Genomic DNA, 24,190 nt, shown 5'->3' on the forward strand with positions numbered 1-24,190 from the left:
CTAATGATACTAGACTAACAAAAAACAAACAATCATACGGAGCCCCACAAGGGATATGGGAGGGGAAAAAATGAAGATGAACTTTTGCGAGATCTCGCAAAACTAACTCGGGATCTCGCAAAAGTTGAATTCCAACAATGGCGGCAGCTACTTAGTTGTAATATTACTCTTTCTGGGTCACAAAATAAACTTTTAAGATATTTTGAGGCGTGAATGTAGCTGTGTAAACGTCAAATATCTGCTCGATTTACAAGACATCACATATTTGCAAAAGTGCTCCGATGTTTTCGGAGACGTCTGACACCCACCATCTCGAAGCTAACGGGAGGTCGAGACCTACTATAGCCGGGGGGAACACCGCTCTCCCGGCACATTGTTTTGTGAGATCTTGCAAAAGTTTTGCGAGATCTCCCAAAAGTTTATCTTAATTTTTTTTCTCCCATGTCCCTTGCGGAGCTCCATACAATCACAACTACCATAAATTAAATATCCTTTGTGGTCCTTCTTCCTCTGATGTAAATGGGTCTCTTTTGTTAATGTAATATGTTTTTATATTTTAGGATTTTCTCTCAAGAAAATGAACAAGGTTGCAATACAATACTGTGACTGCCATCATCTTCGTCATCAAGTGTAACAACATTGTCTCCAACTGATAGTGCTCTGTATTCACTAGTACCACAGTCACTTTTACAAATACCATTCATATCTGGGTTATCCATTCCTGCATTGTTGACTATGCCCTGACACATCTGAAGAGGGGATTACCCTCCCTGTGGTGAAAGTGCACAAGTATTCTACCGGTTCTGAAAAAAGAAATTCCAGAAAAGGTTTGAATGTGATCAACTAGTTCTTCTGAAGAACAAAGAATCTGTAGTCTCTCTTTGAATTTGCTCAATACATTCCAATACATTATTTAAAAAATCTTATGGCATTTCCATTGCTACTTACTCCCCAAATTAAAAACAATACTAGTAAAGAAAACTGAATGGTTTTGAATAGCTTCTTTGCTTAGTTCTTCTGGTCAGGTCTTGATTAGTAAAACAAATGTTCCAAGTGTATATTACTGTCTGGTTTAATAGTGACTTCCTGCTTAGAAAATGCATATATGTGAGAGTCAAAACGTATGTCTGTAAGAGTAAATGATAAATACTGTGTGTGTGTGTGTGTGTGTGTGTAAAATAGGTAAGTGTTAATATATTTGCAAGATAGTATGTGAGGATCCAGATATATGGATGTAAAAGAAGAATGTATGTGTGAGAATGAGGGACTAGATTTTGGCTTGTACAACCCCTCATATATCTATCTACATAACTTTTGTATTAAATAACTACTTGGATCATCCATCCATGGAGGCAAAAGGAAGATATGAAGAGAAACTATGCATTCTGGTAATTTGTGGCCCACATTATATCACAGCAGCTTTATTTTAATCCCCGAAAGTGGATACATGTCTCACACAGCTCCAGTCCGGTGACATCTACGTGTATCTTGTAGACAATCCCTCATATTACCCTGTTGCCAGAGTGAAAGCTTTCAAAATACGGACAGCTACATTTTTTTATGTGGATGGGTAAATAACGCCACCATGTGGGAGGTGAACAACAAGAATTTCCCCATCATTAGCAAAGGTAAGTGCTACGTATATTGACATGAAGAAATATAATGGAGTTTGGCCCACGAAGTTACTTTTTTTTGTTAGAGAGGATTTGTTTGTTGTTGAGCTCAATGTTAAAATGCTTTCTTTAAAAAGCAAAAAAATATTTAATATGAAGGCAATATGAGCAGAGAGTACAAACATGTTGAGGGATTGGTTGTGTTAGTTCAGTGAGAGTTATTTGTAAAGAAAACAATTTTCACTAGCAGTCAAAAACTAATGTGTACACTTATATCTGCATTTTTATTTTAGTTAAATGTGAACAAAAATGATAGCAGAGGTGCTGCCATGTGTCTGGCCAGAAAGAAAGTACCAAGTACAAATTTAAATACCAGTAAAAGGCTTCAGTTAGTTAGTGAGAAAGTGAGAAAAAATGTGTGTTCACGTTTGGAGTTTTGTCTTGTTATACAATATTTAAAATTCAAAAACAAACAAAACACTGCATTTCCAGAATTATTTGTGGGTGTTTTCTTGTTTGTTTGTACTACTTGAACCCTAAAGTAGCCCTCACATGAGATGACAGTGCCAGCAGTGGCCCACAGCTCATTTCAATTTGAGACCCTTAAGAGTCTACACGCTTCTGACAGTTGTAAATAAACGTTGGGCTATGCATCCAATAGCACAGCAACTATGTGGCATCTTCGAGTTAAACTCGAAGCGATCAAAGCCGGGAGGGCAAAGGACCGCAGTACCGTTTTGTCCTCCAGGTGGGCGTGCCTCAGTGGCTCTGGCGTCACGTAAAAAATATGAAGTGATAGGTAACTGCGTTGCTGTATTGGAGAGTGGTTGGTTTGGGGGAGGACTAGTTTGACTTTAAGGTGCAAATAAATATGCAAGCGTGGCAACATAAGTTTGTATTCGGCCAAAAAATATTTTTATTCAGAATCAGCGCACAAGTGGAAATCATGCCATGTCAATTGAAGTTGAGAATTTTTCGTAACCTGAAAGGCAAAGTGTACTTCATGGACAGCTTTTGTCAACTGTGTTAAAAGCAATTCCGTTTGTGAAAATGTGAGCTTATAAAAGGAATTGTTCACGTTCGCCATGTTAACATCACAAACAATCTAATGAAGTAATTGCTGGTAGTCAGGTCAGCCAACAGCGAGTTCGTCCCAGCGACAACAGCGGAATAAACTCGGCGCCTCTCCCACAGCCTCATCTCTATCTGCAGCAGTAACACCTCCACCGCCACGATCCGCGTGCAGCCGCTCCGCGTCACGGTACTGTACCGGCTTCTGCGTAGAATTCAACACAACTCAACCCCCCCTCTTCCTCTAGCCGGGAGCAACACAGGACCTACGACGTCCAGTTGCTCCAGTCCCGCCAACCCGGGTGGAAGTGACTCGGACGGCAACCTGGTCCACAGGCAGAGAGTGTCACCGCTGTACAGCAGGAGCTTGCCTGTTCCCAAAGGTAACCGCTTCCTGTCTAGCAAATGAAGTTTATCCTAAATGCACCCATCATCGTTTAGCTTCGTGCTATGCTAAGTGGTGTTCAGTCACCTACTGAGCGACCGCCAAACCAAAGTAGCTTGACAAATCGGGCAATAGAATGGTTTCGACGATAAATGAACAAATGCGTCCTTTGATTAAAAAAAGACCCAACCTGTTTCCGAATAGTTACGTTCCACCCTCGCGTTCGGCCTATGTGTAGGCCCCTGTTCAGTACCGGAGAAAATAAAATACTTAATTTTTCATGCTGTTCGAAAAGCGGGGGCCGCGTTGTGTTTTGGTGACTCAAAATACCGAGGAAAGGGAACAAACAGTCGAAGCAACTCATAAATTACTTAATTTCATGTGAAATGGACTTGCGCCAAATTCAAGATTTCATTGTCATAATTCAGACAAAGGCCGGGAGTGTTTGTTTAAAGCCAGTATAGCATTTATTATAACACATTTCAATAGCTAGCTGTAGTTTAGCGCACCATCCCCCTTGTAGCAAAGTCAGAGCTCACCACACTCGGGAGCTATGCTAGGCTAGTTGCTAGCACTCTACGTGTGTCGTAATGCAGTCGACCTATCTGATGCTGGATGCTAGAAATAGCAAAGAGGTACATCATCGCCATATGTTCGCCATAGTCGGGTTGTTATCATCCGAAGTTAAATACTATTTCAGCTCCGCCCATGCGTTCAGTTTTATTGTTGGGGCACTGTATAGCAACTATTTAAAATCAATAACTTGATATTAGCTGATAAACAGGATTTCTACGGTACATTGTGACGAGGTAACGACGTCAGGCTGTAGACTCCAGTGTGGTGGCGATGATGCAGCTGCTCTGTCGAAGATAAACACGACTCTCTGATCTGAGTGTTATCGATGGTTATCCAGATTTCCATCAAACAGGTTTTTTTTTTTTATTCATCTGCTAAATGTACCTGTTTGCTGTCAGTGGAAGGGAAATAAAATATGTTGTCAGCTGACTGTATTTAGGTCTTTTGGTAATTGGGGCCTAAGAGACAAACGGAAACTATGAGCAAGTAGGCTAGTCTCTCAGACTGCATGCACGCAGAAGAATATCATCCATGTCTCTGTCTACACGCCAGTATTTATCAGGCTCATGTGCAACACAGACACATGAAACATGCCATGATTATTTCAGTTAGCCTGGCTAATCTCTCTGGAGTGGGTTATTACATGATGTTATCTACACTTGACGTAAATATCACTGCTGAAATCCAGGGTGTTATGTCTAGGGCACTAAATATGCCATAAACAATCATTATTTCTTTAGTGACATTGTTTAGCTATTGCTCTGGTTATTACTTACATTTTTGGGGTGTAAATTTTATTTCCTTTAATATTAAAGGAAATCAAATGACCCCTGGGCAATTAGTAACCAGTGGTGTATATTGCAGAGAGATATTGGTGTTGGCATAGACTAACCATAGGCCAGGCATAGACTAACCTGGCCTGTACGAAATTTTTCATAGTTTTTACATTTCATCATTATATCCGGAAGTGTTCGGTAGGGTTTAGGTCAGAACTGCAAGCAGGCCGTTCAATCCTCTCCATTCCCAAATTCTGGAAATGTGTTGTCGTCTTGGAGTTCGGTCCAAACTGTGAAGATATAGGAATGCCACTGGTTGCAGAATCCCTTTCTTCCTATGTTGCTGCATTGAGATTGACAATAATGACCAAGCCTCGATTTTCCAGTGCAGGAGATGCCACCCCCCACCATCCCACTGTCACAAACTGACTCCTGTGGCGTTCAAAGGATGGCTGTATAGCAAAGGCAGCAGTACTGATTAGCACCTGGTTGTCAGCACTTGAGAGCATTTGTCAGCACATGGGGTACCAGAAGCAAGAGTCATTAACACATTATATTATTTTTTTTATGTAGTTCATATATATTAATGTAAACACAAACACAGTGGGTAAAATAAGTATTCAACACATGACCAATTTTCTACGTAAATGTATTTCTAAAGGTGCTATTTACATGAAATTTTCACCGGATGTTAGTAACAACCCATCCAATCCACACATGCAAAGAAATCAAACCATAAATCTCCATAAATTATGTGTAACCATGAGAAATGACTAGGAATGGTTACCGGTATCGTTTCTGACATAAACGGTAGTAACCAGACTGAAAAGCAGCGCGCATTTCGGTGCTTTAGGTTTTTTTACTGAGATGTGATACGCTTCAGATTCTAGCCAATCATTTTATGTTTCCAAGGATAGTAGGCGGGCCCAGGTACATACGTTCTTTTAGAGCAGCGCTAAAAATGCCCAAGGCGAAGCGGTCAAAAGTCTGGCTGTACTTCACAGCAAAAGATGCAAACTCAGCAGCCTGCAACAAGTGCTTTAAGGTGATACTGTGATACTGTCAAAGGAGGTAACACCTCGAATCTGATGAAACACCTGGCGACGCATAGGGTTTTTTTTTTTTTTTTTTTTTTTTTAAAGCCAAGAAATGCACCGTTCCTACTAAGGGTGTGGTGCTTGTTATTGGACCCGGAGTTAGCAACATCCCCCAAGAACCCGAAGAGGAGAGTCCTGGCCCCTAGCCCTGCCAGTGTAGCAGAAATGATGAGGATGATGATGGCAGCAGCAGCCGTTCTTCTCTGAGTAGCTTAATGTTGTTCGTGTGTAATTTACGTTGAGTAGGCTAACCACGTTATTACATTAATGCACGTAAGGTGAACTAGCAAACACCGTGGTAGTTACATGCGGCTGTCTCCTTGTTTGATGGCAGATACTCCCTTCACCCTGGCCAAAAAGGCTAAAATGACCAAAGAAAAAGTGGAAAACAGCTAAACATGAGAGGTTTTTGGACAAAGTTTGTGTTTTTTTCCATTGTAAGCACTGCTTCCAGCCAAGAGTGATACCATATATGCTCTATAGCTGCAGAAAAGGCTAACATTGTTATCTTTTTACAAAAAAACAGCTGAACATGAGAGGTTTTTGGACCAATTTTGTGTTCTTGATTCTTTAAGCACCGGTTCGAGCACTGTTTAAGCACCGGCACCGTTTCAAAAGTACCGGTTTGGTACTGGTATCGGATAAAACCTAAATGATACCCATCCCTAGATATTATACATGGTTATGCTCAGGATGTGTCAGCCCATTTCTACTGGAAATGCCTTTTGGTTAAACTTTCAGCAAGGAATTTGCATTTGCGCTGTTAAATGTTTATATAGGTTTAATGTACATAATAAACAGCTGCTTGTTTAAGTGAAAATAAATGGATGTTTTTTTGCACTAGTAAAGTTGTGGAGTTGTATTTTGTCTCGCAGAAATTATATCGTCAGTTATATCGTTATCGCAAATTTTCAAATATATATCATGATATATATTTTTGGCCATATCGCCCTGCCCAACTCTCACAGCCTTATTGTTGCAAAATATATTGATGACATCTTCTGCACAGGAATTTTTAAAATACTGACCGTTCCAGTAAGGGCTGTTGGGATCATAATCCAGAAGTGGAAAGAACATCATTTTATGATAAACTGAACACGACTTGGTGCTCCTTGCAAGGTTTCAGACAGAGGAGTGAAAAAAATGGTCAAAGGAGTTGTTGTCCAAGAGCCAAGGAACAGTTGTGGAGAGAGACAGAAAGACCTGGAATTAGCAGGTAGAATTGTTTCAAAGCAAACAACAAGTAAAGCACCGAGCCGCGCTCACCACGCAGGACTCCAATGCTGAAGAAAATTCATGCTCACAAGTACATTTAAAGTTAACAGAACAAGATTTAGACAAGCCTGTGAAATTCTGGGAGAATATAACCTGGTCAGATGAGACAAAATCTGACTGCACATTATCCCCAAAACACCATAGAAACAGTGAAGTTTGGAAATGGGAATAACATGGCATGGGGCTGTTTTTTAGCATACGGAACTGGAACTAAGGCTCAGAGTTCATAGAAGGGGGCCATCAAACCTTCCAGATTTGAAGACTTTGTGGGATGGGCAACTCCAGGCCTCGAGGGCCGGTGTCCTCCAGGTTTTAGATGTGTCCTCAATCCAACACAGCTGATTTAAATGGCTAAATGACCTCAACATGTCTTGAAGTTCTCCAATGAATGAACTCATCATTTGATTCAGGTGTGTTGACCCAGGGTGAGATCTAAAACCTGCAGGGCACTGGCCCTCGAGGCCTGGAGTTGCCCACCCTTGGTGTAGAACAATGGGCCAAAACCACACCTGAGCAATACAGGATGCATCTTAAAGCAGTCATCACCGACAAAGGTTTTTGTACAATGTTTTAAATACATTTCAGTAAGCGTGTTAAATAGCCTTTTTCTGTGTCATTTCTCACTGTTAAATATAATTTATGGACGACTGTGATTTGTTCTTTGCACGTGTGGATTGGATGGGTTGTTACAACATCTGGTGAGAATTTCATGTTAATAGCACTTTTAAAAATATATTTTCTTAGGCATGTTCAGTATTTTATTTACTCGCTCTGTGTATGTGTGCATTCCATGAAGCTCTCTGTGCACTAACCTTAAGCTAATCTAAAATAATGCAGAAATAGTCACTCCCTTGTGCAGGTCGGGTTTGTTATTATTGAAGTCTGAGACAAATTCATCCACATGTGGCAAGTCAGGATTCAGGATCAGCCGTAGCTATCAGGTTCTGTAGCTACATTACAAGCTTTTCAGATCTGAAGCAATACACCATCTGGGTACTAGGGATGGGTATCATTTAGGTTTTATCCAATACCAGTGCCAAACCGGTACTTTTGAAACGTGCCGGTGCTTAAACGGTGCTCGAACCGGTGCTTAAAGAATGGAGAACACAAACTTTATCCAAAAACCTCTTATGTTTTTATTTTTAGCAGTCTCTTTTTTCTGCAAAATGATAACCAAGTTAGCCTTTTCTGTTGATACAACATACCTCCTTTGGTTGGAACTGGTGCTTAAACAATGGAGAACACAAACTTTGTCCTAAAACCTCTCATGTTTAGCTGTTTTTTCTGTAAAAAAAATAACAATGTTATCCTTTTTTGCAGCTGTAGGGCATATATGGTATCACTCTATCAAACAAGAAGACAGCTGCATGTAACTACGACGGTGTTTGCTAGTTCACCATACATACATTAATATAATAATGTGGTTAGCCTACTCAATGTAAATTACACACGAACAACATTAAGCTACTCACGCAGAGAAGAACGGCTGCTGCTGCCATCATCATCCTCATCATTTCTGCTACACTGGCAGGGCTAGGGGCCAGGACTCTCCTCTTCGGGTTTTTGGGGATGTTGCTAACTCCGGGTCCGATAACAGGCACCACACCCGCAGTAGATGTGCTCGGTGTGAGGTCTCGCAGCAAGCCATCAAATACTGTGCATTTCTCGGCTTTTTAAAAAACGCTATGCGTCGCCAGGTGTTTCATCAGATTCGAGGTGTTACCTCCTTTGCACAGTATCACCTTAAAGCACTTGTTGCAGGCTGCTGAGTTTGCATCTTTTGCTGTGAAGTACAGCCAAAGTTTATGACATCTCAGGAAAAAAAAGCACTGAAATAAAGCACCGAAATATGCGCTGCTTTTCGGCCATAATGGCACCGGATATTGGTACCCATCCCTACTGGGTACTATTAACAACACTAACTTTTTGACATACACATACCTGAACTGAAGAAACTGAAAAGAACTGAATTCTGAGTTTATGGACTCACAAAAAAGGACAGTTAAAATTCTCAAATTCTGAAATGGCTGTGTGGTGTTGTTTTTGTTTCAATAAATATTTTTAACTTTATTAGCTGAGTGTCATTCACTCATTAGCCGATACCTAGAAAAGAAAGACCCAGATGGCTTACCTGTACTGACCTGTAGTGATACATATTAGTATATACTGATATGAAAAAGTGATCAGGATAATTCATGTCCCATATCGCCCAGTTCCAAATTTCAGTTAAAAAGAACAGAATATTACACCACATTTTCATTATCTGCTTTATGGTGATACCTGACCACAACGCTTACAAAATGTAAAACAACGGCTGTGGTTTTGATCAATCCACATTTTATGACAACTGAACTGAACAGTCTGCTTTAGTTCAAACGTCATAAGCCATTTTAGAGTACAAAAAAGTTATTGCGTATTGCATAGCCATTAATTTATTTTCACCATTTTCTTATAGTTGAGTGAAGACTTGACTGACATGAACACATGATCTTGATCAGCAGTCCAACCTTTTTTGTACCACGGCCCAGTTTAATTTCAGACAATATTTTCACAGACCAGCCTTTAAGGTGTGGCGGATAAATACAACAAAATAAAATGATATGACCAAGACAAAAACTGTGGTATTTTGTAAATATAATAATAAACGCAAATTCACTGTGTAATTGTGTAACTTTATTAGCAGCGTCCTCCTGAAATGCGCCAACAACATTGAGAGTAACATCCTCATCTCTGCCCCTTAATGCTCTCTGGTTGCTATGGTAACATGTAAATATTGCTTTCAAAATAAGACACACAACTACAACACAGGAAAAGACCCAGGGAAACCGAGTTAACGATTAAAAACCCTGCAAACCATAAATTTGACATCCGAGCCTCAACTCTCCCGGCCCGGTACTTGTCCATGCCCCGGGGGTTGGGGACCACTGATCTAGATTCCTAGAGAAAGAGATTTTTGCAGTTTTGGCTGATCGGTTCGTAAAACTCTCCTTGTCATTGGTCTCTAGCATATTGTGCGAGTCACTGATATTTTTCATCAGACATTCTCTTTCAGGTTCTATTGCACTTTTTAAGGTTTTACTACTGTTGGTACTTCGCAATAGAGCAGGGCGATAAGACCAAAAATATTTATCACGATATACATTTGAAAATTTGCAATTACGATATAACTGATGATATTATTGACACTAGGCAAAATACTTTACAACTCCACAACTTTATTAGTGCAAAAAAACAAACAAACAAACAAACAAACATCAATGTATTTTCACTTAAACAAGCAGCTGTTTTTTTTTATTTTTTTTTATGTGCATTAAAGTTATATAAAAATGTAACAGTGCAAATGCAAATTCTTTGCTGACAGTTTAACCAAAAGGCATTTCCAGTGGAAACTGGCCGACATATCCTCAGCATAACCATGTATAATATCCACAAAACTTAAAAAGAGGTTATACACACACAATACGGTAATATTATGTTGCCGCGGCGCGGGTTCGTAGCTTAGCAAAGTCGTACTACAACATTTGACAGATTTTCGAGCGCCGTGTACATAAAATCGTTTCGAGGTCAGTAAACACAACCAGAGTTCATACATAAGGCACACGGGATTATAAGGGGCACTGTCGATTTTCAGAAAAATCAAAGGATTGATTTTAAGTGTGCCGTATTTTCCAAAAAACACGGTAATAAGAACGGCCCGCTAGCATGCGCTACCATAAATAGTGCTTTGTTGTGTATCTGACGGACGAAAGCTAAACCAGTTCCACACCACTGAAGTTGCAGCATTTTTACAAACCAGTTCCACTTCATCCGTTTCATTTGACGATCCGCTTTCGCCCTTCTCATTCTCCGTCGCCGCCATGCTTTTTCCACCATGTGCGTATGTAAACAAAGGCACTGCACACGCGCGTTTTACCCATATTCTATCGCGGAATTTCATTTTCTTATCGTTGCCCAACATTATACCGGTATTACCGTGAACGGTATGAAATGGCCCAGCCCTACTTCACAAGCTTTTGTAGACAAGTCGGTGTCTTCCACGTAGGCTACAGGCAACTGCAATCTTACTAAGGCAATCATGAGGTTTTTGGTGTGACAGCATCTATGCAGCTAATTTTACCTAACGAATTGAGCATTACACATTTTTCATATCTACTATGGCAGACAACTCTTGAGCAATGTGTGCATGATGTCACCTGAGAAACTTCAATAGTCAGATGTCATAACAAAGAGACTTGGTACTCAAAGCATGATGAATAAAAACCTTAAGTCTACAGAAGAATCTGCAACATTAAAGTGACAGTTTTCCTGACCCCAAACAACAAACAGCCGGCCCAACAGCTAAACCAGGAAACATGAGCTGCTCAAGTTGTTGCAGTGACACATAGTAGAAGTTTATGACTGTCTGAGCAAATATATCTATTTGTTGTGGTAATAAATATGAAGTTAAGTTTTCTTACTTTATAAGGTTTTTGTTTTTTGCTTACTTTCTCCCGGTTAATGACATTGGTTCAATGCTCCAGCAGGAGGAGCCAAAGACGAAGATTATTGGGTTGGATTTCTCATTAAATTCCTACCTTCATATTTAACAATAATACAAGCTGCATGGGAGATATTAAATATTATTGTATGTATTACAAATATTTGTAATGTCATAAATAATGCTTTAACATTCAACATACATTTAATGACTTAAAGTTGGCATTCACTATAGCGGGAGATGTACCAATTGCAATTTTTTTTATTTTATTTTTTATTTTTTGCCAGTTCTGTTTTTATTTCTAAGAGCTATGAAAACATATACAAGTAAAAATCAACTTTTGTTCAATGGAAATAAAAGAAACTCACAGTGGCACAGTGATTAGCACTGTTGCTTTACAGCAAGAAGGTCCTGAGTTCAACTCCGCCACCTGGCCGTGTGGAGACTGTACGTTCCTTCTGTGTTGGTGTGGCTTCTCTTCAGATACTCTGGTTTCCTCCCAAAGACATGGCGTTAGACGGGTTAGGTTATTTGGTGAATATAAATTGAACATGGGTGTGAATGTGAGCATGAATGGTTGTCTTTCTCTCTGTGTTAGCCCTGCATCAGGCTGGCGACCTGTGGCTGGGATAGGCTCCAGCCCCCCGTGACCCTGATAAGGATAAACGGAAGAGAATGGATGGATGAGTAAACTCTGCAACTTCCCCTGCAACTTAACAGTAAGTTACAGGGTCTTCGCTCACATAAGCAACTGAAAATAAAGTGCTCTGCTACTGGTAGAAAGTATAACTGAAAATGAGTCGCTCTAGACGAGGGGTCTCAAACTTCAGTGAGAGAGTCAAAAACTAATGTGTACACTTATGTCTGCATTTTTATTTTGTTAAATACGAACACAGTTATAGCAGAAGTGCTGCCACTTGTCAGAAAGAGAGGACCAATGTGTTTATTTGGTAGTTTAATGAAAGGCTTCAGTTAAGAGTGAGAAAAACATTTGCATTCACGTTTTCTGTTTTGTCTTGTTGTACAATATTTGAAATTTAAAAAAACAAACAAAACATTACATTTTCATAAATATTTGTGGGTGTTTTCTTGTTTGTTTGTGGGTTTTTTTTAGTTTTTTTTTTTTTTTTTACTACTTGAACGCTAAAGTGGCCCTCACATGAGATGACAGTGTCAGCAATAGCCCACATCTCATTTAGGTACCACACAGTTGCAACAAAAAAACGTCAAGTACCTTAATAGTTTTCCCAGTATGTTTATACATTTGCAGCAGCATAGGCTGTCATGAGTAGTGATGGGTGGTTGTGTAACCAAAAAATGGCTTGTAATTTAATAACAATGGTTAGTTTACTCTCTTAGTTGGCGAATCACTCACATCCTCAACTACAGCTGTTCCTGTGACAAGCACTTCAGTTTTCAGGGTTTTCACTTGTAAGTAAAATGTCATAAACCTTATGACAGTGATGGTAAAATCTGTAATTACTGTGTTGTTATGGTTCTTTTCACATCGTGTTTTTCTTGAAATCCCAGAGATGTGGACATAGATGGACACACATTCACAAGCACCCACGCAACAGGAGTTAAAAAAGAAAAAACTGTGGCAAAGTCAATGCTTGTGATTAGGGGTGGGTGATATATACGATATACGATAGAAACGATATAAATTTGGCCAACGATAGAGATTTTGACTATATCGCTCTATCGCGATAGCGCATGTTGATGATGTCATCAAGCTGCGCCTTCTTTGGTCGAAAGCGTCGCAGCGGCTACAACCATTATCATCTGCAAATTATGGCGGGCGACAGTCACAGCAAAGAGATGAAGCACTTTTGAAATATGGGGAAAGCCAAAAACTGCGCTTCCTCCACTTCTGTACCATTGATTCATTAATGCTGAATTCTCTTGCAGCTGCTCTATTCCCATGTTGTTGCAGTATATTAATGACTAACCTCGTATTGTGGATGAATAATCTCAGTTGTTCCCCTGACTGACGTTTGGCCCGTGTATAGCATCCTGCTATGCGATTGCATTTGTTCCTGACCACCAGAATCTCTCACATTAACTTTTATCGAGTGGAAAAAAAGTTGGCGTTCATCCTCCAGCTTCACTGTGCTAATGTTATGCTAACATAGCTGTGTCGCTAGCAATCACGTAGCACAGCATTATATACCAGGCAGTCGAACTTCAGTAACCCTGCAAACGCCACTGCTGTTTAGTTTTCTGTCTTCATTTATGTTGGAAGTGATAACAGAGCTGTACGTTTTAATTAGTTTCAAAAATCTCTCAGTCAGAACATGATATGTTATGTTTAGGTGTAAACTAGCGAGCTAACTTCCTGTTAACTTCTAACTCTGTTAAATTTAATAAATTCTGTTTTCATGGATGCCTGGATGTTAAACTTAATTGTTACACCTGGTGAAGCAGCAACGCTGATGATTTTATTAAAGATGAAAGAATTTAGACCGTTTTTAACTCTCAGTGTTCGTTTGACTTTGGGACCTGAAGTGGATGGAGTTTTGGACTCAGATTACTCCGCGAAGCTCCTCACTACGGCAGCCGTAATGCTCTGACAATCCATCAAGCTGTGCAGCTTACCAAAGTTGTACTAAAACATTTTTTAACAGATTTCTGCAGCCAAAATTGGTTCGAGGTGAGTAAGCACAACCAGAATTCATACATAAGGTACACTCATGATTTTTGAGAAAATTAAAGGATTTTAAGTGTGGAAAATACGTTATACAGAAGAAAATAATATATCACGATATATATCGTTACCGCACATGCTTCAAATTATATCCCGATATGGATTTTAGGCCATATCGCCCAGCCCTACTTGTGATGCACCTGGCTTGTTTGGCTTGCATTCATCAAATTACACTGATACTTTGTTTCTTAGTAAGAAACTTTGTTGTTTCTTTAACACTTCTGTGTTTAATTCAGAGAAAAAATTGAAGGCTGACTAACTTTAGCCTAAATGGGTTGGAGCACATTGATGAAGGCCCGGTGATTTGTTAAAATTTGTAAAGGGCGATCGTGGCTCAAGAGTTGGGAGTTCGCCTTGTAATCGGAAGGTTGCCGGTTCGAGCCCCGGCTCGGACAGTCTCGGTCGTTGTGTCCTTGGGCAAGACATTTCACCCCCGTTGCCTACTGGTGGTAGTCAGAGGGCCCGGTGGCGCCAGTGTCCGGCAGCCTCGCCTCTGTCAGTGCGCCCCAGGGTGGCTACAATGTAGCTGCCATCACCAGTGTGTGAATGTGTGGATGACTGGATGTGTAAAGCGCTTTGGGGTCCTTAGGGACTAGAAAAGCGCTATACAAATAAATTTACCATTTGTTTCCTGTATTGAAATGTATTTTAACTTTCTTTTTTTTTTAGTTTGATTTGATTTGTTTGTCTTGGAGCAGCTGTGACCATGTAATTACCTCTGGCATCATGGATAATTCCTCTGCAAGCACAGATACAAGAAGTCTTCATACTATAATGCAACTCATGTTGCACAGTGGAACAAATATGGATAGCAAATAATCATCTGTAATATCATTTTAATGTTTTACAGAGATTTTAATGAATTTTACTTTTTTATTTTGAGATTAGGTTTTATTCTGTGGACTTACTCTCTGGACACTATAACTGGACGGTGACCTTGAGATCCACATGTGCACTACTCATCTTATATGAAAGATAAATCCACACAGGTGAGCCCACACACTTCATATATTCTATGAATCTGTTATCCCCAGAAGAGATAAATTCATTATGGTTTAGGAAAAGGCAGGTTTACTTATTTATTGCACGTCTTGACTAAGATGTTGAGAGTTATTGCTAGTCAGAACAATTTCATGACACACACTCATTGAGGTGTTGTAGGGAAAACAGTTTTAAGTTAACAGCTATTAATCTGCTGCTGTGTTCAGACACCTGGATGTTGGAGTGACGAAACGCGAAAGAAGACCATTCAATTTGCTCTGCATCCTGAGGCAGTGCTGACGAGTTCAAAGAGGTATGATACTAAACGCTTGAAAGGAAACAGTCCTTACTTTGATAGGCAGAACTATCAGCTATAAGCTTTAATATGAAGCTGAAATTGAGCAAATCACAAATGTCTACAACCCTTGTTGTCCTTTTTAAAAGCTATTCACGAGAGAAGACTCACTGTCATATAGTCTCTAAACCAGGAATATCAACCTCTTTTTACATTGTTGGCTACATACAACCAACTTTAATCTTAAGTTGGTTGAACCAGTGTAACTGCCCTTTCTGTCAAAAAGAAATCTGTCAGCACAACTCTTTGAGTTTAAATTGTAAGGAATAAATGTGCAACATTTCAGAAAAATTTCGAGTTGCTCATGAAAAAAAAAAAGTCTATTGTAATTGAAAAACAGAAACTTTTCTGTCATTTAATTGTTTAATCTCTGAGTTAATTACTTTAGTATGACTGACTGTGGGGTAGGGCTGCTCGATTATGGCAAAAATGATAATCACGATTATTTTCACTGAAATTGAGATCTCGATTATTTGACGATATTTATTTAACAATAACAATGTGTTGAATAATGACTTTAAAAAATAATATAAAATAGTGTGCAAATACTGATAACAGTGCAAATGTTTGCAATATAAGAAATAAATGAAAAATGTAAACATCTATGTTTAGTGAACTTTGCAGTGTTGCTCTGTGGTGCAGCTACGACACTGTAGCAAAGTTTACACACTGTGTCCACTTGATCCACGTCTGACTCCGCGAACCCATAATGTTTCCACACCACTGAAGATTTTTTACCTCTCTTTTCAACCAACAGCAGTCACTCTCCTCTTCAAATAACTTCTGCTTAGCTTTCCGAGCTTCCCTCGGGTCCTCTTAATTGTTGTGGTTCGAAACGCAGAGAGGTGCGCTTGATTTGCCACACGGAGCAGCGTGAGAGTAAAGCATGAGGGAGGGGCTAATAATCGGCTCAGTCATTTTTAATGATCGTTGAAAGTCCAGATCGTAATCGAGATTAAAATTCGATTAATTGAGCAGCCCTACTGTGGGGTAAGTCTGTTGAAGTTTAGCTTTCTATAGAAGCTGATTTCTGATAAAATTATCACACGTTAGACTACTAATCCATCTGATACTGAATTATATGACTTGGTGGTAGGGCTGGGCCATATCATACCGTTCACGGTAATACCGGTAGAATGTTAGGCAACGATAAGAAAATGAAATATCGCGATAGAAGATGGGTAAAACGCGCATGCGCAGTGCATTTGTTTTCATACGCACATGGTGGAAAAAGCATGGCGGCAACGGAGAATGAGAAGGGGGAAAGCGGATCGTTGAGTGAAACGGGTGAACCAGAATTGGTTTGTAAAAATGGCGCAGCTTCAGTGATGTGGAACTGGTTTGGCGTTTGTCCGTCAGATACACGACAAAGCACTTTTTTTTTTTTTTTTTTTTTTTTTTGTAGAACATGCAAGGGGCCGTCGTTATTACCGTATTTGTCGGACTAAGGTGCTCGTAAATCAGGAAGTAATCTGGGTCCTAAACTCCATCTCCTTCAGATCCCAAAGTCAAACGAACACTGCAGCATCACTGAGAGTTACAAACTGTCTAAATTCTTTCATCTTTAATAAAACGATCAGCGTTGCTGCTTTACCAGGTGTAACTATGAAGTTTGACATCCAGGCATCCATGAAAACAAAATTTATTACATTTAACGGAGTTAGAAGTTAGCGGAAGTTAGCTCGCTAGTTTTGCTTGTTACCTAAGCATGATATAGAGATTGACAGACCACGTGACTTTCGCGCATTGCTTTGTGGGTACCCGTGGCAACAAAATCAAAACACTGCATCAAGTGCTAGTATTTCCAGCACCGGTAATCATTAATTCTGCGGTTTTAATCCCTACTTGCATTTTATTTGCCCCAAAAACAGTGATGTACAAAACGACGGAGAACACAGCAGGGCCGTACAAAGACAGACTTGACGAAAAGGCAAAAAAAAGGACGAGGAAAAAAATCAAAGGAGTGAAAGGGTCAGACCCATACGAGCATACAGAGTGTAGTAAGGACGTTAGCGTGCTGCCCAACTTTCATCACGGACATATTTATTATTATATGGTCCTAAGTGCGAGTGCATACACTCACAAAATGTTTAGTAACTTTAGATCCCTGCAACAAGCCCAGGTCCAGTTTACTTTGGTGATTTGGACTGTTCCATTTCACAGCTGTTGTTAATTTTTTTTTCCTTTATCTCCTGTACAGGCCAACGCAATCTATTTGTCGTTTCAGGTTGTAATGTTACACAACATTTTCAGATCTAATAGAAGTAAAATGAGTGTTTTGTAATTCATTCAATTTATTGTCTTTACTTATAACTGGCATTATTGTTTCATTCTATTATAGAATCTTACAAGAAAGAGGCAAAATTGTATTTGATTATGCTTTATCAGCTGCTTCGGTAAAAAACAAATCAACAATGCAAAGAAAAAAAATAGCAAAGCAACATACTGGAAAACCGTTATTCATCACTTGCTTGCTTCAGTACAACACTTGGGCACATACATGCGGGACTTTTTGTGGCTGTTTTGATATCGCTCTCTCTCTTAACCAATCAAATCTGGCTGTGGTAGCAGCTTTAAACTCTGTATGACCCAGGTTGATAGAGGGGGCCCCGTCTGGATCGCATTCCAGCATTTTGTAGGCCGGTTTTCCTACAAAACACAACAAACATTAGCCCGCAAAGCCACAGTGAACAAAGCAGCATAGCGCAATGAATTCAATTCAAATCAATATAAGACTTATTTGTAACCTACATCAACAAATATGTTATGATAAACTATGTAATAACTACTAGAAGACTTACCTTTGTGGAAATGCTTGGAGCAGACTAACATGTGAGCTGGAGTGTTCTGGAACGTTATATTTGGTCTTTGAATGGCTGCAATCGAGGCCATCCGTCGGCTCTTTGTTACTTCGGAAACACGGCTTAAACAATTTTTCTTCCGCGACGTAATCCGATAACAACCTTTACCCGTCGGCTTCCCGTGGCTGTCATGCGACCGGCTATTGCAGTTAATAATACAACAGCTTCTTGCCATTTTTTGTGTTTCTTTTTATCGCTGAGTGACTGTTTTCATGTGAAAGCCTGCGTGTGCTAGTACCACTTGCCACGCATTCCCAGAAACCTTTGCGGTTTTACCCCAGAATGACGTCACATTTTCAATCTCTATAGCATGTTCTGACTGACTGATTTCTGAAAAAATGCTATCACATCCAACATAAATGAAGACAGGAAACTAAACAGCAGTGACGTTTGTAGGGTTACTGAAGTTGGGCTAGCTGGTATATAACGATGTGCTACGTGATCGCTAGCGACACAGCTATGTTAGCATAACATAAACAGTGAAGCTGCAGGATGAACGCTAACACTTTTCCACTCAATAAAAGTTAACGTGAAGGTTCCTGATGGTTAGAGACAAATGCAATCGCATGGCAGGATGCTGTAAACAGACCAAACTTCAGTCAGGAGAACAACTGAGATAATCCATCCACAATACGAGGTTAGTCATTAATATACTGCAACAACATGGGAATAGAGCAGCTGTGATAGAATACAGCATTAATGAATCAATGGTACAGAAGTGGAGGAAGCAAGAAGAATGAGTTTAATAAAGTTTGATTTATCTGACTGCTTTGTTTCGCTTAATGTGCCTTATAATCCCGTGCACCTTATGGTCCGAAAAATACGTATTTGACTTTTTTATTTGGCACACTGCAGTTTCATGTTGCAAAGCACCTCTTAACTTCAGTGGATATTATACATGGTTATGCTCAGGATGTGTCAGCACATTTCTACTGGAAATGCCTTTTGGTTAAACTTTCAGCAAGGAATTTGCATTTGCGCTGTTAAATGTTTATATAGGTTTAATGTACATAATAAACAGCTGCTTGTCTAAGTGAAAATAAATGGATGTTTTTTTGCACTAGTAAAGTTGTGGAGTTGTATTTTGTCTCACAGAAATTATATCGTCAGTTATATCGTTATCGCAAATTTTCAAATATATATCATGATATATATTTTTGGCCATATCGCCCTGCCCAACTCTCACAGCCTTATTGTTGCAAAATATATTGATGACATCTTCTGCACAGGAATTTTTAAAATACTGACCGTTCCAGTAAGGGCTGTTGGGATCATAATCCAGAAGTGGAAAGAACATCATTTTATGATAAACTGAACACGACTTGGTGCTCCTTGCAAGGTTTCAGACAGAGGAGTGAAAAAAATGGTCAAAGGAGTTGTTGTCCAAGAGCCAAGGAACAGTTGTGGAGAGAGACAGAAAGACCTGGAATTAGCAGGTACAATTGTTTCAAAGCAAACAACAAGTAAAGCACCGAGCCGCGCTCACCACGCAGGACTCCAATGCTGAAGAAAATGCATGCTCACAAGTACAAGTTCAGTTATATCGTTATCGCAAATTTTCAAATATATATTGTGATAAATATTTTTGGCCATATCGCCCTGCTCTACTTGGTGGACTAGTGCTGGCATATTCCATTACTTCATTTTGGAGCTTTGCTCACTACAGAAAGGGAAGTGATGAGTGGCTGACTGAGGTGAATGTAAAGAGATTTGTCTGGCTGTGTGGTTTCAGTCTGTAACTACTGTGCAAGGTCACATCGTGTTCAAATTTGTGACTGTTGTATGTCACCATTTCATGGTGTCTGCTCTCACAGCTTCTTGTGTTTTCCTTTGTAATTCCAGCAGAGTGCAAAGCTCCAGCACAGTAAAGAAGAACCCCTCAGTAAAGGCTGACTCTTCCAAGTACATTACAGCATCAGCACCCTGCCCTGACTAGTACCATCAGCCATCTTCACCTCAGTCATCCACTCTCAGGTATCTCTGATAACCTTGTCAAGCAGTCTTTGATTTTAAGAGCCAAGTGTCCTGTAATGGCCATACATTAAATGAATGTAAAAAATAAAGAAGTTAAAATGTACATAAAGACAAGTGAAACATATCCGCAAATGTGACCTTGTCAGACTGCATGCCACCGATTGGCTAGTCAGTGGCATCACTCACCTTCACGAAAATCAAAACCGCCAGATAACAAGACAAATGGCTGCACAACAAACAACACTGTGGTCCCTGAGGCTGACAAAAAACCACAGACCAAGCAACACCAATGTCATTGCCTCGACATCCTGCTTTTATTTTGTCATCTGTGTCACATACAAATGATGTAACAGGACATTTGGCTGCGTTGCTATAATGACCCCACGCACATTAGGTGGTACTTGATTGTAATAGAAAATGAGCCAAATTGAGTAGGTATTGTTGGAAAGGGTACGAAAGCCCTGCTCGGCTCAACTCGACTCGATTTCACTCTGTTTCAGCCGTTTTCCATTACCTCAGTGTGCTTGGGGTTATTCTAGCAATGTGGCCAAAAGTCCAGTGACATTATTTGTATCATTTGTGTCTTTTGCTATATGCAACACAACAATGGAGAATGTCAAGTCAATACTATACCTACTGCTCAGTCTCTGGGTGTTTGTCATATAGACCTCAATTACAGTACAGCTTCCCACAGCTTGGCCACAACCAAGACCAAAGCCCAAAACGAACTCAGAGTAGCTTCCAGTGTTGCTCTGAGAGTGAGCCTTTCCCCTATTCCACCCAGACTGGATCTGATTAGGTCTCAGAGGCAGGCTCTAGTGTCTCATTAAGAGGTGAACATAAAAATGGGCTGTTGTGACTGTTTGTTGTTGTTCATTTGTCTCAAATATAAAGAGTAACTTCTGGTTCTGCCAATGAAAAAAAGGTTTACTGCTGAAGCAACTTTCAGATTCACTCATAGGCATAAGGCTATATTTTCCAGGACTCGCAAAATTTCAAAATCCCTGGTAGCCCTTCGGGCAGGGACTCTTCAGTTTTTGGTAGCCCAAAATAAATGTAAGTAGCCCGAATAAAAAAGAGAGCAACTTTTTGATTAATGTTTTGTTTCCTGTTTTGTTTCCTTTACAATATTATACATTAAAGTATAATGTTGTAAAGGAAACAAAACATTAATCAAAAAATTGTTGAAACACAAATTACAACATTGTATAAAAATTACAATCATCAACTCAAATACTTGGTTCTAATTGAACAGAAATTTCTATGAACTTGTAAGAACTGTGTAGGACATGAATCAGTCTGTGTCAGATCCTGAATTTGAAATTTCCACTGAAGTCACGGGTAAGAGACAAGTGGAACCAAGATCGAGGCCATTTGCTTTCTGAAGTTTGCAAAGACTGCTAAATTGTGCCAGTGGTAGTTCACTCTTTGCAACATAGTAGCTGTTTTAAACTGATTTTCAGGTTTATTTTTAGTATGTTATTTGCAATTGGTGTTTGTTCTGGGAAAGATATTGCAGACTGAGCAATAATGCATTTCTTGCATTTCTCATGGGTTCTAATGGGGGCCTTTCTTAAAATTACTGGTCCCAGTAACAAAGGCGCTTGTCGACTCAGAAATCGAGGGAAAACCAACAACACACCCGGCAGAACATTATGTTATTTACACAGGTGCACATAAGTGGTCCGCATGTGCGCATTCGCTGTCAAAATAAAAGACGCGCACCAGATAAGAAGTTGCAACGCGCGTTTGCGTCCATATAAAAAGCACTGTTTTTGTCCGCTAGAGTGGGATTTTCATGGCACATTCCGCACCACATCTCTGTGCGTTCATCATTTGTTTGAAGCCAGCTCACCTCCTGCAACCACTTTTCCGAGAATACGAGCTTCTTTTGTGGTTCGGACTCTTGACATTTCTTTGGAGGTGGAGGAACACCAAAGTAATTGCTTAAAGGAGCTTCTTCAACATCTTTAAGAGTTCTAAACAAATGTCTGTCCTCCTCCAGAAAAACTTCTCTTGTGCGTGTTTTTTATTTTGACAGTGAATGCGCACCTGCGGACCACTTATGTGCAGCCCTGGTTATTTAGCTCGTCATATTGCAGCCACAGAAATTATTTTGTCCATGAAACCATAAAGCTGCACTTTCTTTTTGCCTTATAGTCTGATTTGTCATAACTTCTCCGTTTTGTGGTAAGCTTTTCTTTGGCTGTCACTTCTTCACCCTGACCTGTCTTATTTGGCTCAGCAGAACTAAAATATATATCCTGCTGCTTTTACACACGCACTCACATAACGCTCAGCGATTCTCTGCGCGATCAACCTCTCACATGTTTAAGCTGCGGGAGATTTCACTTGTCATGTTTGCATAGTAAGCTAACGATTAATAAGACGATGTCAGAGGAATTGGTGCGCAAATTATCATCACTCACAGATCAGTGCTGTCGCTCTCTATACACAGTTTGCGCGATTGCAAAGTGAAAGCAAAAAACAAGCGCAAATTCAAACGCGATTTCAATATGTCACATATTGGCAGTGGCTCACTGATGCCAATGACATAATTACCCAGCTACATTTCTGAAAGAATGCAAAAGCATTGACATATATTTTTCCTTCCTACGATAGGGCGACGGGCAGAGATAGATTTTGGTAGCCCGACTGGAAAAATCGCTAGCCCCGGGACGTCGGGCTAGCGATTTTGCGAGCCCTGTTTTCATTTGCACTTTAAGTTTTAAAACTGTTTATTTATTCGTTTAATTAGAAAATTATTTTGAATGTATTTATTTTATCAACACATTATTTATCCAATTTCTATTTTCCCATTTTGTCCTGGTCTCTTTTGCTGGAGTAAAATTGAATTAGTCATTATTTTTGTGTTATTAAGCCTGACTTGAATCTTTCAATTTCTACTTGAAGTTTGATTTGTTCCATGTATTGTTAACCTGTTTGGCATTTTGTTTTATGTGCAGGTTCACTTGCACATAATAAATAAATGTCTTTGTGATTCTTGCATTGCATCATCATGTTTATTTTACAAGGTTTTAGCTGTTAAAATCAAGTACATTTGATTTAGTTATTAAATATAAATCACCTGTACTGAATAGATTGATGAGCAACATCAGTTTATTCAATATAGTGTTAATATCTGAGTGGGCCCCGAGCCACTTTGTGGTGGAAAAGTTGGGCCCCGAGGTAACAAAGGTTAAGAACCCCTGATATAGAGGGACTGTGGTGTTGGGTTTTGTACAGCCATTTTCCCTGTTGCCGGGTTTCATAAATGGGTTGCTTGCTTGGAACCCTGGCTGAACTGTTATTCAGACAGTACCTGGTACCAGGTAATCCCACCTAATACAAAACCCTAAAATTGAATTAAGTCGAGCCAAGTAGGTACTAGTGGAAAAGAGACATTACGGAGCTGAGAAGTGGCTATAGTGAAGCTGGAGTAGTGTGTGTGCCTCAAGAAGGTTCGTGTGTGTGTGTGTGTGTGTGTGTTTGTGTGCTCGCTGCAGCAGTTTTCCATGTCGAAGTCTGCCCAGATGCCACTGTCCAACATCACTGTGCCAAAGCCCTCGATCTCTAGGGTGCCCAGCAGCATGGAAGGCATCAACCATGAGCTGGAGAAGGTCTTCATTAAAGACAATGGAGATAAGGAGGAACTTAAGGTGGGGCTCAGTTTCCATTTTCAGCATGGTATTTTAGTAAACCTGTGACTTGTGTCACTGCCATCTCTTGACTGAGCTTTGAATCTTATATTGTTTTCTCTGCAGTCCTTGGAGGTTCCCGATGGGCGACGAGCACCTTTCCCTCCACAGCAGCGCAGCAGCAGCACCCGCAGTGTGGACACCCAGACCCCCTCAGCTCCTGGCCGGTCCAGCAGCTGCTCTAGCCTGTCACCATCCCCTTCGCCAGCCTGCCCACTGGGATCACATGATGGCAGTCCTTACTCCACAGACGATCTACTATATGACCGAGATAAAGGTAAGCAACGCCTATATTGGCTATGTAACATCTTTTGATGATAATGGAAACTTAAACCTATAGAGGTGTG

General features: G+C 40.0%; 1 protein-coding gene across 1 annotated transcript in view; it reads left to right on the forward strand.

Annotated features, from left to right (window-relative positions):
- The first annotated feature begins 1,585 nt into the window (after positions 1 to 1,585).
- glcci1a (glucocorticoid induced 1a) overlaps positions 1,586 to 24,190 on the forward strand; it is a 30,418-nt gene continuing 7,813 nt past the window's right edge. The window contains 8 exon segments of the mRNA XM_040002597.1: positions 1,586 to 1,628; positions 2,786 to 3,067; positions 14,863 to 14,963; positions 15,183 to 15,268; positions 20,014 to 20,106; positions 20,825 to 20,903; positions 23,652 to 23,804; positions 23,910 to 24,120. Coding sequence (XP_039858531.1) covers positions 1,586 to 1,628; positions 2,786 to 3,067; positions 14,863 to 14,963; positions 15,183 to 15,268; positions 20,014 to 20,106; positions 20,825 to 20,903; positions 23,652 to 23,804; positions 23,910 to 24,120 — 1,048 coding nt within the window.

Source organism: Simochromis diagramma, unplaced genomic scaffold (genome assembly GCF_900408965.1).
Source record: "Simochromis diagramma unplaced genomic scaffold, fSimDia1.1 OVJJ01000449.1, whole genome shotgun sequence".
Classification (NCBI taxonomy): Eukaryota; Metazoa; Chordata; class Actinopteri; order Cichliformes; family Cichlidae; genus Simochromis; species Simochromis diagramma.